Source organism: Lineus longissimus, chromosome 2 (genome assembly GCF_910592395.1).
Source record: "Lineus longissimus chromosome 2, tnLinLong1.2, whole genome shotgun sequence".
Taxonomy (NCBI): domain Eukaryota; kingdom Metazoa; phylum Nemertea; class Pilidiophora; order Heteronemertea; family Lineidae; genus Lineus; species Lineus longissimus.
In genome coordinates, this window is record NC_088309.1 from 19,562,735 (window position 1) to 19,578,646 (window position 15,912).

Here is a 15,912-nt window from a genome sequence, read left to right on the forward strand (position 1 = left end):
AATTATCAGCTTTACAGCATGAATGCTTTGATCTGCCTGCTTACTATGCTTACAAGCAAGAATTCTAAGCCTTACAGCAAGAATGTTTCTATATATTCAAGCTTATACCATGCTTACAAACAAGAACTATCAGCTTTACAGCAAGAATGCTTCGATCTACCAGCTTACCATGCTTACAAGCAAGAATAATTAGCTATACAGCAAGAATGCTTCGCTCTGCCAACTCAACATGCTAACAAGCAAGAACTATCAGCTTTACAGCAATTATGTTTCGTTCTGCCAGCCTATACCATGCTTACAAGCAAGAATTATCAGCTTTACAGCAAGAATGCTTCGCTCTGTCAGCTTACCATGCTTACAAGCGAGAATTATCAGCTTTACAGCAAGAATGCTTCGATCTGCCTGCTTACCATCTAAGAGTGCAGTGGATTTAAGTTGCAAAACGGATGCAAAACCTTTGCAGCACTGAAGCCTGGAACATATTGATAATAAAATCTAAAAAATGAAAAGATCACGCTCGATTACATGAAAACCACCAAATTTTCGCAGAGCCTCTTTGTTTGCTATTCGCGAAAATTTCTGAAAAAATCTAAACTTTCACGCCTTTTTGCGAATAAATTTATTCGCGAAATCCACAAATGTTGACGGTTTATAGAAGTTATTACAAGGCAAGCATCAAACTTGGGCCCCACTCTGGTTGTTCCAAACAAATTTTGTGACTAATGCTGGCGTTAACTTAACTTGGCGTTATCTCCTCTTCAGTTAGGTCCATTATATTTAACACCAAGTGAAGTTGATGCCAGCGTTAGTAACAAAACTTGTTTTGAACACCCGGGCCCTGGCAATGCTATTAACAGGTGCTTGATCACACGCTTTGTGGCATTTATCATGCATTGTGGATAAACTCTTTCCTCTACCCTTTTGTTAGATCCTTTATGATTTACATTGGTACAAAAAGCGAGGGATTTTCGATATCTGAACGAAACCTTTTATCATTGTTTTAGCACTCATATTTCTGGCATTTACTGTTGGTTATCACGCCTAATTACCGTTCTTAGAAATACGCGATATTTGATATCATAAGACAGTGACAGCTAAATATTGTCTCCTATGCCATTGTTGCTCATATCATTCTATAGCAGAAAGAAATTTCTGAAACCTGAACCGCTTATCTAAGACGCCTCGATTACAATGTAGTATACATCATACACGGTGCCTCATTCGGCGACAGCGGATTCGATTTTCCGATTGAAATAAGGAGCGTTGCACGTGTGGTGTTGGATTTGACGGAATGGAGCAATGGCCGAAGAGCGATTTCAGTACATGTTTTTTGTGGACAACTTATTAAATTTTAGGTCTGATAGAATTGAAACTAACACGGCACTGTTGGGTCTCTGTAATGATACCGAGACTGTCGGGTAGCGCTCAAATTTATTGCGCCCAAACCCTCGCATAGTCTCAATTTTGGTATAGAGACCCGTCAGTGAGGCCTTAATTCCTCGAAGGCCAGACCCCGTTTATTGAATGTTCTTGAGGATCAGATAAAAATAAACAATGCCATAGTGCAGTTATCATTCACGCAAATTCGATTAAATTTGGCATTCCTAGTATCTGTATATCAGTCTACCAATGGCATTGTTGAAGTTGATATTCAGTTCGTATTTTGACATTTGGACATTTTCAGCTTCAAGTTGCAGTTTTAAAACTTCTGGACAAACGGAGTATAGGCATTTGAGCATAAGAAGAAGACGAAGGTTGAGGACTGGTACTTTATATAACGGCAATGTTATAGTTCATAATTGTTTACGTGTAGTATATGTTGGTAATAATCAGGTATCAATCTTATGTAGTGTTGGTGTACGCCAGCGTTATAAAACTTGGCATTGTGTTGACATGTATGTGCCAGTGTACTTATTAGCGTTAGAATCGAATTTTAAATTTCAAACGGACAAACCTGGCGTTAATGGAAAAACTGGCGTTTATGTCATGAGACCGAGACTGAAACGCTTTGGTTGGATATCATGCCGGTGTAACAGTTTTAAATGACCAGGGATAGAGTGTCCTGGGAAGAAAGGATTCCATTATGGGCTTTTAATCTCTGCAGTACTGAAGTTATTGGGTCTCTAGTAGAACAATACCTTAATCCGTCTCAATACAATATAGGGAAGGACACTTTTTCCGGGGGACTTTAAAACTGCTATATATTGATATCATGATCTCGGAAAGACACACATTTGACAGTCATTTATGATGAAATGTCACCTACCACCAAGCCAATCGGTCAAATATCCCCCAGTTGCAGCATCCACTCATCCTAGGTTAAACCTGCTAGCTGCATCAAGGCATTGTCATTGAATCCTCGCAGTATATTAAAATCCATAATGTTTCGTACTAGCAGAGATAAATCCAGCATAGAACAAAGCGGCTAATCCTTGATGTAGCTCCATTATCCAATGCTATACGAACGCTACATGGGGAATGCTAAGCTGAAGTTAGCTGGAAATTTAAAGTCGGCTAGCCTCCGTCCCCCTGCAGAAACAGGTGGCTTATGTACATGGCTCTTTGAGGAGATTCGTTGCAGACACGAGCACAGCTAGCATCACCAATGCTATCGGTTTGAGAAAGACAAGCTAAGTCCTTCGCGAGCGTCAGAATCACCCGGCGTCGTTGTAATACGCAGTGTTCCTTTCAAGATACTATGGTAACAGGCCGTCATCACCACCGCGATCGCTGGCTTTTTCTCCAGGCGCTTTTGATGCTGCTAGCGTTTGCTAATGACGATACAGCTTAATTAGAACAGTTGTGTGGGAATCTCTTTAAGGGTCGTCTTGTAATTATACAATCTTTAGGCGTGGTAAGCTTTTTTTTTAAATATTCTTTAAAATAACTGTTTTTGAGCTTCTAAAGAATCTTTTAGGATTTTAAAGCCGGATGCAGATATGGGTTTTTTGGCGAAATGAAAACCTTTTGAGGTTTTCATAAGTTCAAAAACCTTCAGGGGTTTTAGTTTTCCTGAAAAACCCTCAAAGCTTTTTCAAAGTTAAAAAAATCCTTGGCCTTGCAGAAGCAAAAGAAAGATAGTTGTAAGAGGAATCGGTGAGAAATTTAACAGATTTGAATATTTCGTACTTCGTCGTTCATAGCTCTTCGTAATAAGGGTTGTGAAACTTGCCCACTGCAGTCTGTGTCCTATTCACCAACAACATGGTGCTAATATTTGGGTACTTTTACGTTGGTATCCATCTTTCAGTGCCCGTCTGCTACTTCATTCAATTTGTTACATATACGAATCAAATAAGAGATTAATTTTTCATATTGTACATGCCTTTGCTCACATGTGAAGAGAGTTAACCATCAAATCAATGTTGTCAATCGACTTTCGACTTTCCGTCCGTCAATTTTTTTGCAATTCATCGCATTTGACATGCTACTCGTGCATCGTACTTTAATAATTGGCTTGCAAGCTGCTGTGTCATTGTGTTTTTATCTATATGTCAAGAACGCCTGCGCAAGTACACTTTATCAAAGGGCCTGACAGTCAACTATACCAAACTGACTATACATGTAGGGCGCTTTCTTGATGCGGTCGTTGCGCTGTCGCGGGAAACCTATACCCTTATCCCCAGCTAGTATTTGGACGATAATTCGACTTACGCGTTTCATGTTGTTGATGGGACCAAATAACTGCAGGGCCTAGTTAGTTTCCCCCGACGGCGACTTTTATAGTAAACGCCCCGCCCCCATGCATGGATTGAGTCAGACCTAAATGCAACGGCCTTCGTCATCGCGAACCGGTAACGTCCCTCTCTCACGCTGCTTTGGAAAGGTCCCAACAAAATATTGCTCAGTGGAAATAGGGAAGGGTTTCGCGGCCCTATAATCGAATTGACCAGAATGAACTGATACATCTTTCTGAGCTTCCTCTAGGATAGTCGTGACCAGCTTCCGAAGACGTAGGTTCATTCATATTTCCCTGACGTCCTTTGTGTATCGTGGCTCTTGCCATATTTGGTGAAAATTTCGTAAAATTGTAGCTATGACGTCTTTATAGTACTATAGCTCTACTTTTGTGAATGGTTTCCAATAAAGCGACTGGAAACCGCGTAGATACCTAGATGGTCGCCATGCTACCAATGTCTTTCAACCAATAGGAATTACCTATTGACGTCACCGCCAAGACCGTGCCAGAAGTGTCCTTTTTCATTCGTTTTTACGATCAACTAACAACATATTGTGACGCTGACACCGTTTCCGTGACTTAGCCCTGGGTATGTTTCGACTAAAGTTACCCAAACCAATATTGCAAAGCAAAGAGATTTTCACTTTTTTGCTTGTGAACTGTGAAAAATCATTTTTGTAACGATGCATGATATCGTCAGCCTTGCTCATTGCATGGTTATACTCTCATTGAAAACCCGATTTAGTTCATCCTCTGAACATTTCCGGTACAATAATGCGTCGGCCTTTAATCGAATTGAGCGGAATATGATAAAACGTGATAAAATCATGTTTAATCCGTTGTTAATCTTCAATTTTAGGGAGAAGTATATAGCGGGAGAGAATACCACACCGACACTTAAACTATTCAGAAGCGGTCTTATCGGTGAAACTAGAGTATGTTCGACACCTGCTCGTCATCATTCGACTCCTGCAAATTGACCTAACGGCGGTGCCCAGGAATTCGATCGGCTTTGATGGGAGATTTGATCTGGGGTCAACAGAATGTTATAGGAAGAGGATTACTCAGGCCATTTCTGGTTGATTTTTATGAGATTGCCAACAGTAGATTAGTGCGTGGCGCAGACTTAGCAACCAACTGGTACTGACGGGTGACTAAGTGGGATGTAAATATATATACAGGTGTGAACGATGGCATTCATTGTTGAAAATTGTATCCAATGTAAATGCACATATTTGCACAATGAAATACAATCTAATCGGACATTTTCAAATTAAAATTAACTTTTTCTTTTTTTGGCGAACGGAGTCAGGCCTCTGAGACATTGTTTAACCATGAGCATGAGCATGATAGACTCAAAGAGGTGTCCCAGGCCATTTCGTTATCCAACTTGTCATTTCTCTTATAAAAGGCGAGGTACTGCGTCCGGAGTGTAGTTTCAGAAGGAGCGAAGTTTCCTCATCTAGAAGTGTCGTAATTAAATTCTCGCAATGCATTGCGTCTCTCAAAGCAGTCAAACTCAGAGCAATTTACTCAACGTGGTGCGTGCCTTTGAAGGAATGCTCATCTTGTGGAATTAGAGACGATTAGCTTGTTGTCTTCGAGTTAAGATTTCTCCAAGTCGTCACGAACGCAATAAAGGGCCCGAGGAAACGGGTAACTGATCCCGTTTCAATTAAAAGCTGGTAACGATGTGGTCGCAGGAAAGTGAAAGGAGTGACAAAGGCTGTAGACACACTCCGCGCGCGCGCATCAGTAATCCGCGTAGTGTGATGAGGCGGTCCAACTATAACATGTATAAACGGTAAATAGGGAGAACAGAGGGAAGAGATAAGATGAGCTCAATGGTTTATCGATAATTGCTCAAAATCGTATATCAATGTGGAAGTCCATGCCAATATCGGAGAAAGCGAGAACAAGGCGAAGTTTCATGTTACGCCAGTTTCAGTCACAACTTGGGCTAATTGTTGTCCGAGGAGAAAAGACGATCGCCGTGACCGTTTAACTAAAGGGCCCAGCTGATGGAAGGGTGAATTTCACGCTAGTCATCAACGAGTATTTAGGTCCGAGCCTTTACTCAAGATTCCCCCCTCCCCTGAAACCTGGTATAAACGTTTACACGACGGCATTGAAATTCCTATTCAGTACGTTACATAAACGCAATTGGAAATTTTCAAATTCAATTTCAAATTTTTAATGAACGGCAAAGGCTGCAAACCTATACTATTTAAGTCGTCGCAAAAGACCACCTCAGACTTTAATTTGCAGCTGCGTCTTCAACATGCCCGGATATCGAAGCAAAGTTTCGCGTTTCTCTTGGTAGACGCACCAGTTCTATACATGTAGTGCTTTCGATGCCGTTTGATAAAACAGAACATCCTTTACTGTGTAATGAAGCAGGGATTCAGCGCCATTTTCTGTTTGTCTTTCCTGCCTGCGTTCCTTTGTTGAAAAGGTCAGACGTGAAAAATAGAAATGTCAGTGTCGTCGAGATCCTTAGTGGAAACCTGGAGTGGAATATGATCATGTAATGAAAAACTGCCGCCATTACCGCATGGGGTTCCATTTAACGCCCACATTAAAATGAATTTAATTGTAAAGTACATTACACGCTTCGAAGTAGAATTATGTTGTGGAATAGTTGAAAGGGATCGATTTATTGCCACCTCATCACCATTGCGGCTTTGCGAAAACTCCCTAATCAACACTGGGACAACATAAGCCATTTTACATGTCTTTTATCATCAAGCTATGCTTTGGTTGCAATCCAGCAAAATGTACCATTGACCGAAAAAGATGTGGCCGCGGCTGATTAAAATGTCACTGTTCGAGTTCCTGATTCGGGACTGTGAATGAGGTCCTTGACATTTGTTAAGAAACAACGGAAGCGTTGTAGCAAACGCCAGAAAAAGAGGTAGGAACTCTAATTTTGAAACAAGTGGGCTTTTTCTTAGCTTAGAGATACATGTCTAGCTAATCAGATGAGATGATATGTAGTGTTACTTGTGTAGCCGAAGTTACGGCCGTGGAGGTCAACTGGGAATAATAGCGGGGTTCTTACTGAACAAATTGTTCACTCTCTGATGTCAGCGCTCCGGTATAACACGCAATAGTATTTTCAACCTCTTCACATCTACAGACCCTGCCATCAATGCTGCGAAGGCGTGCAACCAAGAAAGTATTTTTGTCAGGTAAAAATTTCTTGGTGTATATAATATACACTCTCCGTAATAGAGGTTTTGAGCTTTTAAAAGGTTTTTCGACCAACACCAATAATTATGCGTGCGCCTATTAGCGGGGTTTTATGGCAAAATGACGTTCTAAATAACCTTTAAGATAGTAGAACTCGCCATTGCATGCTTTAAGTCTGCAGTGGAAAATTTTACTGAATGCAAAGCATCAATTAACAAATGAGAACTTCTAGGAAAACGTTTCATTGACTTTACAGTCACTACTAATGGCTGCAACTATTGATCCCTCGAAAGTTCATGAAAACACACAAATTAAGAAGATGAGAGCAAACATGGGCGTTGGTATGTGGAATGTGTCTATAGTATTGGTATGTGGTATGTGGAAAGTGGTTTTAGAGATGGTATTCTGGACTATTCCCCATGCTATTCCCTTGACAATGTTGCTTCAGAAAGTCTACCAAAAGATGGTTGCAGCAAAAAAAACCAACTAATCCATATGGGCAGTGATGCCTGGATATGGATTGTAAAGAATATGGTTATATAAAGAATGAAAACACGGTGGTGAATAAAAATCATTGCAAAGCCTGGATGGAACAGTACATATCCATCACAGCTGTCTTTCGATTGTCCAACATAATGCATCTTATGGAATCTCGACTTTCATGGTGTTGAGTTGACCTTTCAGCTCGATTGCGTTCTGCTGTAGCCATTGCCATCTCTGGTCCAGTCTTCAAAATGAATTCTGAAGTACTTGGAATCCCCAGTAACTATTTCTAAGGAGGACTTCATTTGCCTCACTCTCAGTCAGAGGGTCTAGGTCTTGGTTAGCCCCATCCCCCTATTTTATGCAGTTTTTCACTGTTCTCCTGAAAAGTTGATAAAATTTCTGGGGTCCTTTCCTGATCAAAATAAAAACAAGACTAGACTTTGGAATTAAAATAGAGCAACACAGAATTTCTAAATGATAAAATCTTTAATTTTTGAGCAAATTTTCATTCATTTTAATATGATAACAATGGCACATTGTACAAAACGCCTGAGAATCATATCCTGCCACCTATAACTTTCATGGTGTACAAAAAATATACATGTAACTTAAATGGTTTCCAGTAAATAAATTGCTTGCATGTTTTTACCCATTGTTATTCAAAGTTGGGACTGGGAACTGGTACATGTACTTGTTGTCAAGGTACCTTAATATGAAGTGTTCAATTACATGGTGTCCAGGCACCTTATCGAATTCTATAAGGACATAGTGGCAGAAAACCTTTTTATGCACCTTATGAAATTGTCCAATTACATTGTATTTATTTACTTATTGTATGCACCTTACAAAATTGTTCAATTTTGCTCTGTTTATGCACCTTACAAAAAACTGTTCAATAACATTGTGACTATTCACCTTTCAGATTCTTCAATTACACTGTGTTATGCATCATATAAATTGTTCACTTACATGATTTCTGGAAACCTTATCAAATTGTTCAATTACATGGTGTCTTTGCACCGAGCACAACTGTTCAATTACAAAATGTCTAGCATGGACACCTCATCAACTCTTTAATTAAGACAAAACTTTGGAAGTATTCAGAATCCAGAAATAAGAGCTTTTTTCTTTCCTTTATTAGCAGATTTTGGCGTCGTTTTTACGGATGTACTGGAGGACTGTGAGAACATGTTCATCTCAGTGGCCTGACTGAATGTCAACATATCAGGATCAACGGAATCCATCGGGTCGTTAATATTTTCCGATGGTTGGTCACATAACGTTCGTGGCTGGGAAATACTTTCATGTATGTCCGATTCCGCTAGTGAGGAAAGCATTGCAGAACCAATGCTCAAGTTGTCAAATGACTCCCCAACTTTGCAAAACTCGTCATGCCTGTCTTTATGAGAAGGGTCTCCTGCCGGAGGTGAATGATCTAACTTGAGTGTCCCACATGCAGGTGATACAAATTCATCCCCTAGGATATGCCTTGAGGTGGTCTGTCCAGACTGAATAATTGTCGCCCCCTTTTGACTCGAATCAAAACTACTGCTGGCATCAATAGCAGACACCCAGTTTTGAATGTCACGATTCTTAGCTGAGCATTCATCTCCAGCGTCCGACTCATAATCAATGATACGTTTGATACTGCTCTCAATCCCCTGAGCCGTTCCAACGAAATTCGAAGACGACAATGACATATTACTCATCACTGACACAGCGTCAGATGACCGTGATCTCCTACAGCGACGTGGAGATTGTTGCAAAGAATCAAACCCGGCGATTCGTTCCTGTTTCCTCTTCGGAGATTTGTCGTACTCTAACAAACCCTTCATACTGTTCTCTAACTGAAAACTCATCCTCTGGAATGTTCCAATCCTCTTTTTCCGTTGTGTGCCACTGGCATAGGACTTTTGACTACTCCCGTTACTACGCACACTCCGATTACTGCTTATGGAATCTGAACCAGGAGTTCTAGAAGCACGACTAGCTAGTCCCCGAGAGACAGAAGTCCTTGAAACATGACTTGCTACACTTCCTGGATTTACAGGGGCCCCGGAGACATGACTGGCTATACTTCCACATGATTCTGGAGTCCCTGATACACGACTGGCCACACTTCTGGGAGATGCAAGTTGACGGGATGCAAGAGGGCTTAGTGGGAGTTTAAATTCCGCATTTTTATTTTCAGCCAGTTTTTGTCGCTTTTTTTCTTCCATTCTGTTCTTCTTCAATTCCACTGTCAGTTTGTCCTGTAATGAAAATGAAGAGTAAGTCACAGTACGACATAGCTTAACCAACACTTGAACAGGTGCATGTAGTTTATCAGTATGAAAGTGTTCGTCAATTCCGTTGAAGGAAGTTGTCGTTAGACCACTGTAATTCACTGACAGTTACTTTAAAGTTGCAGTGGGAGTCATAAATGATGCACAACGCACCCTTTCTTTGAGATGATCCTGTATCTCATCATCTTCGTTCCACTGCTTGAGCAGCAGCTGACTGTACGGATCGGTAAACTTTTCCACATCCAAGCCAACAACACTGTCATATAGCTTCTGATCGAATTCCCTCATGTTCATCAGACTAGCATTGCCCTAAAAGAGATGAGAGAAGATCAATACAGGGTGTCAAAAAATAGTCTCGACAGTTCCAGAGCTTGATACTTTCTTTAAATTTTTATTTCTAAATGAAATTTTTCATTGGAAACTAAAAGTGATAGGATTTATCATGAATATCACAAATCCTTGCTCAGTCAAAGGTGTCTCATTCACTCATGATTTCAGACTTTTCAGAAAATTATATTTCAAGCATATTGAGAACTAACCTTTTCAGAATAATCCTGCAATGGTTTGGTGATCTTTAAGTCTAGCCCACAGGCCAAACAGTAGTCATCTTCAGTAACCATAACATCAGCTTCTGGTCTTTTACTTGCTGCCTGGGTACACAGAAAACAACCGAGGTGGGGATAGGCGTTCTTGTTGATGGCTGGAAGAAATATTATAGTTCATTTTTTGCAAATATAAATCATGGAAGATCGTGAATGGTTTCGTGCAGCCTTTCTCAACTCTGTCCAACAAATCTCCTTTCCATGAATATACCAGGGCCGGGTTGTTCAAATGAAGTCACCTGTCAGATATGTATCTTTAACATCAATTTCTTTAAGTGGGATATTGTTACCTGTAAACATATCTGTGACATCAATCTCTCAAAGTGGGATATTGTTACCTGTAAACATATCTGTGACATCAATTTCTTTAAGTGGGATATTGTTACCTGTAAACATATCTGTGACATCAATTTCTCTATGTGGAATATTCTCAGTTCGTGTCTCCGCAGTCCTGTCATTAAGTTCTTGGAGCTGGGATGACCACTGCTGACAAGAGGTCCGCACCTCCGGAGCCAACTTGATGTCAATACTACCAGGGCCTGCACCACACGTGCGTTCATCACCTGGATGGCCAGGGCGGTAGTTCTGATAGAACAGGTCTCCACAAGCAGATAACTGGAAATTAAGTAGAATTGAGTAAAATGAAATGAAAAAGTTTTTTGAACTGTACACAGACACCACCTGGACCACAGACCAGTTAGATGCCATACCTTGACAAATCTTTGATGGTATCATTGAAAAGCATTGATGGGATAACTACTTGTTACTTGTTCAGAGTACGAGTATCCCTGAAAGTGGTCAGACAAGGGATCAAACCACAAAGCTAACCTGGGGAGAGCTAAGGTGCTCATGTTAATTACAAATGTCTATCATGCTAACTCACAACTCAGTCAATACCAATACAGGTATAGTTTCAATTAGGAGTTTAACGTAAGATAATTGCATCAATTGTCGTATTTAAGATATGACTGGGGTTCTTACCTGTAATGCGGTGAAGCCCTCTAGATTATTGAAAGGTATCCCACGCACTCCTATGATTGACGTCTTAGTTAGTCGGTGATCAAGGGCAACAGTGTTTGCACCACATCCACGAACACCAGGAAACTGGGCGAAATCACTGAAGAAATAGACAGGAGGCAAAGTACTTTAAAAATACATAAAAATGTTGCACTAGTTTGCCATAGGACTTGACAATGAAGGACAAATCCTCCTGGTTAACACCCTCATACTCAATTAGAGTTTCAATTATTGTTCTTGAAGTGGTGTATGATGTTACTTGGATATGAATAAGCTTACTTACTCTATGCAAGAGAGTCTCCAGGGTGGACCGAGTCCATGTGGCAGGGGTCGCTCACTATTACCGAGGGTGACAGGATAACAGAGCACATCTCTCGCATCCTGGCAACCCACGATGATGAGGTCTTCTTGTTGGTCTTGAGTGATGTTCGGGATAAATTGTAAATACTGTGGGGGCGTGCGAACACTTGGGCGCCACAACATCACCTGGAATTAAACAGGCAGTAGAGGAACGGTGGGCCATAACAAAATCTTCTCAAATTGACATCTTTTGAAAAGATGAGACAAAGTCAAGAGGAAGTGATACATATGTATTCACGTACCGGTACTTGTGGGAAGCGTTCGTCCATCAGCATCAGAGTGTAGTCGGTGGCAACTAAATGGTAGAATGTCTTCGCACAGGGAGATGATACCATTATTCTCTCCTTGGTGTACACTTTGGAGAACGGCAGAGCAAATATGTCCAAACTCTTAGACTTTGAGCACTGGAAATCAAACAAGATAACATCAATGTTTAAAACCAGCCAAATTTGCTCATTTTCAAATAGCAGTGGACTAAATACCGTGTTTGCTGCCGAAATTTAATGGTTACATCAGAACTGAAACTGTTGCACTTTTTAAGTCCAAGTTTGGCTGCTCACTTGTGGAAATGAAACCTTGTGAAACTTTGATAGTTTAAAGTATAAAACGTTTACTGTATTGCCTACCCTCATGTCAGCCATCTGGACTGACGTCCTATCCGTAAGAACAAATGACCTTGGTGTTGTCCCGTAGTAAGCTTGTAACCAAGGATCATTGCATGTGAACCGAGGAGCATGGTATTCTATCACAGATACGCTGAAACAGAAAAATCGGACAGTGAAAAATCCTGGCTGTCAATGGTTGAAATTATACTACATGTACCTCCAAACTTCGAGGACAGAGTGTCACCTTGGGATGGTCAGCACCATTGTATGAACAATACACTGAATAAGCCGTTGTCACCTGGTTTAGGGTTGAATATTGAGGGGATCAATTTCCTAGCTCTACCAAGTGTCCAGGCCAAATCCACTACATGGCTGGCTGGAGACTATAAGCTATAGTGACCTGGGTTGGGGTTGAAAATTGAGGGAACAATTCCTTGTTACGCCAAGAGTCTCTTGTTGAATCCCCTACATGGTTGGCAAAGACTAACTAGAACCGAAACAACATTCCCGGAAAACACAGACAATTTTCTACTTACCTCTTCTGGTCATTCATCAGGGACACTTTTCTTTCACTTGTGGCAACAAGGGCTTCACCAGGTATGTATGGGCTGAAAATGTACTTGGTCATGTTAGTGTAGGCCCTTCAAAACTTTGAACTAAATGTTCTGTCAAGAAAATCTGAGAAGTAATGCATTTCACCATGGAATTTCACCAGCAAACGCTATATTTAGCCTACTGTCAATTGATACTGAGCCAAATGGAGCTAACTTTTACAGTTGTTGACAGACGGTGCTGACAAGCCTCCCATCTTTTTGATCTGTTTTAGATTCCGGCCTAATCATACATGAACATGGCGCCCAGTTTTTCCCACAATCTGTCCTTTGAACCAGAGATGTTGTCCTTGTGACAAAGAGTTATCAATTTACAGTTAGAAGTGAATTTCAAGAGGAAAAGTTTGTCTCTAGTTCAAACTCACCTTGGGACAACTGATGAGAAGCGTTCCTCCGTCAAGCCACCAGCAACTTCTACGAGTTTGATTCCATCATCCTCACGTTCAACTTCGTAAAACATGCACTCATGAGCACTACGTAAACAAAGGAAATCTGGAAATAAAATTAGAACCAAATATTTTATTGTGTGAGCCCCTTTACGTTGTAACAAAAAATAACATCACTTTAGCCTTGGCGATGACAGAAATGCAACAAAATAAACAGACAAAATTCAAATGCAAACCTCTTCCCTGGCACCGTGAAGTTAGCATTCCACACAATGGAGACTTCAGATCCTCATCATGTAAAACAGGGCCCGCTTTGCAGGAATCTTGAAGGATCGACATATTTCTAACAGCTGGTTCACAGTTAAGGAAATCAACCTCAGCGAGATTAAGTAGAATCTCTGTATTAAAGACACCCTTGGGCAATTTGAATGATAGACGATTTTGCGACACGTATCTCAAACAAACTTGACATCATTTAGGAAAACAGCTGTAGCGCTCGGACTGGAAAGTTGCAGTACATCACGACCACCACCACTTTGAAGAGAATTGATTGCTACATCAGGATGGTGATCTTTTTTCTTCATCAATATCTTGCCCCTTTTAAGAGCTAGAGGCCTTCAAAGTCGACAAGTAATTCTCATCATCCTACTGCCAAGACGGGTCACTGTCAATGGCTGTGACTAGTTCGCTGTGGTTTGAATGCATCCTCGGCTCATTTGGTTGATTTCTGACCTGTCCACAGCATTTCTTGTAAATGACATAGTAGGTGCAAAGAGTACCCTGTCCCCTCCATAACACCTCTAGCGCTGAAGGTGTTAAGGATCCGTGGTTTATGATACAGGTCTTTGGGTTGCTTAGGAAAGGATACTTAAATGCGTTAGTTCTGGCCCGGATGGATAGAATACTGTCCCAGTGTCATTTCCATTGCTTGAAGGGGTATACCCTAAACAGCCACCACAATATTGAGAATTCACTCGCTGCAAAACACAAATTTACAAATCAGATATTCTTAATTTGATTGCAGACAGTAAAAGTGACTCACAAAATGCCTTGGGCAAGAAATAGGAAAGAAATACTGCAAGAGAAAAGCAGCTAAAGCCATCTCACAGACCTCTGAATAAAAACACTACATTGACAGGTTTAAAAAACATCACGTTTTCGGGGAAAGCATTGTATGACTCAAGTTCATAGAACTGCAGAAAAACAGTATTGTTAATCGTTCTCAAATCCAAAGAAACTTAAAACTAACTGGAAAATACTTGGCCTTTAAGAACGACTTCGATTTGATCAGCTCAAATACTGTCAAGAATCGATGACTAGGTTTTCCTCTGTTCTTCCAATACTTCCTAACGAAAGCATCAATACCACGAGAATCCAGTTCTTTCTCAATATCAACTGAATTTGCAATGCGAAAGGACTCTTTATCACGATTGCTCTGCAATGGCAAAAAATTCAATAAATATATACAGCAAGTAAAGATTAGACTAAAGGCAAAATCATTGTTAGATTTCTGACAATTGAGGGGTTTGAGCTCCTTTAATTTTGAAACTTATCACAGCAAAACACCCAATCTTAAATTGCTTTGTCCTTAAAATAAGCTGTCAAACCACGGCTTCTTTTGAGGCGTCATTGCCAAGGCAAGGAAACGACTCCATCAAGTGAGAAACATAAGAAGCTTGCAGTGGGCTCTACCACCAGTCAAAGATGGAGTCATTAGGCCAATAAACCCAACTGGCACCTAACCATAGCGGCATGTAAAAGATTGCTCATCCAGTCTCGGCGGTGGAATACTCCCTGGAGAATGAAAACACCCAATAAAGAGTGAACACTGAAGACATACATGACTGGCTCTGTAAAAAGGGTCCACAGGTGCCAACATTTTGAAAACAACTCATTACTATGGGATGATTCCTAACACAAAAACTGTCTTCTTCAAAACTATTGCCTTCCCCTTTTATTAAGTACAACATGTGGATTCTTTAGCCAAAGTCAATCACATATGTGCACATGGTGAATACGAAAATTACCTTATTAATCTTTTCGACCCTCTTGCCATAATCAACATCTCTGTGTAGCTGTCTTCTGAATGCTCGGATCTCATCACTACAAATGTCACGAAAGGGGAAAGGAACTGCAAAGGATGGAATACATGTCATTCACAACAATGTAAAGGTTGACAGCAAATTAAAGTTTTTTTTGTATGGTAGATTGCAGTTCACCAGGGAGGATGTACGGACAATCATCACCGGAAGACATTTTGACATCATTACTAGTAACAGTTTGGTAGACTTGTCTATTCCCACTAGCAACCGATGCCAGAATCAAGTTTGGATTGGTGCAATTTGATATAGCCTATGTGAACTTTTGCATCAACCTAAGACTTGACAGATGGAACACACAGACATTTTTTAAAGAGTGAAACTGGTTATACATTGCATGTTCGGAACTTACCCTCATTTGGTGGGATAAGGGGCAGTGATGGTGTCTTTGCACGAAGCCTCTCAACCTGACGCGACTTTTGGCTTTGCCATGATGACGAATCTTCATAAAATTCGGTGCCGCCCATATTGCTGTAATCAACGAATATGTCACGCATCTTTTCACACGGTGACACAGCGTCTGGATAATGGCGAGGAGGGAAATGCGTCATGATGAACTTGATTTCTCTAGGGGTAGAAATAGAAAACTA

At 40.7% G+C, this 15,912-nt stretch overlaps 2 protein-coding genes across 2 annotated transcripts in view; both read right to left on the reverse strand.

Annotated features, from left to right (window-relative positions):
* Nucleotides 1-2,666, reverse strand: part of LOC135482744 (uncharacterized) — a 44,729-nt gene extending 42,063 nt beyond the window's left edge. The window contains exon 1 of the mRNA XM_064763071.1: nucleotides 2,267-2,666. Coding sequence (XP_064619141.1) covers nucleotides 2,267-2,313 — 47 coding nt within the window. The 5' untranslated portion in view covers nucleotides 2,314-2,666. The remainder of the gene's footprint in view (nucleotides 1-2,266) is intronic.
* A 5,220-nt stretch (nucleotides 2,667-7,886) lies between these two features.
* LOC135483733 (uncharacterized) lies at nucleotides 7,887-15,912 on the reverse strand. The gene is made up of 15 exons (XM_064764744.1): nucleotides 15,675-15,912; nucleotides 15,251-15,354; nucleotides 14,473-14,658; nucleotides 14,092-14,200; nucleotides 13,460-13,573; nucleotides 13,203-13,329; nucleotides 12,763-12,834; nucleotides 12,248-12,377; nucleotides 11,864-12,025; nucleotides 11,545-11,747; nucleotides 11,226-11,361; nucleotides 10,631-10,859; nucleotides 10,182-10,342; nucleotides 9,796-9,951; nucleotides 7,887-9,609 (listed from the first exon to the last, which is right to left on the reverse strand). The coding sequence occupies exons 1-15, from the start codon at nucleotides 15,871-15,873 to the stop codon at nucleotides 8,458-8,460; spliced, it is 3,240 nt and encodes a 1,079-aa protein (XP_064620814.1). The 5' UTR covers nucleotides 15,874-15,912; the 3' UTR covers nucleotides 7,887-8,457.

Coding starts and splice junctions, on each gene's coding strand:
- LOC135483733 (XM_064764744.1), bottom strand. CDS start 15,873: ATGACGCATTTCCCTCCTCGCCATTATCCAGACGCTGTGTCACCGTGT. Junction 14,659..15,250: donor GGGTCGAAAAGATTAATAAG/GTAATTTTCGTA, acceptor TTGCCATTGCAG/AGCAATCGTGATAAAGAGTC. Junction 12,026..12,247: donor TCCAGATGGCTGACATGAGG/GTAGGCAATACA, acceptor TTTGATTTCCAG/TGCTCAAAGTCTAAGAGTTT.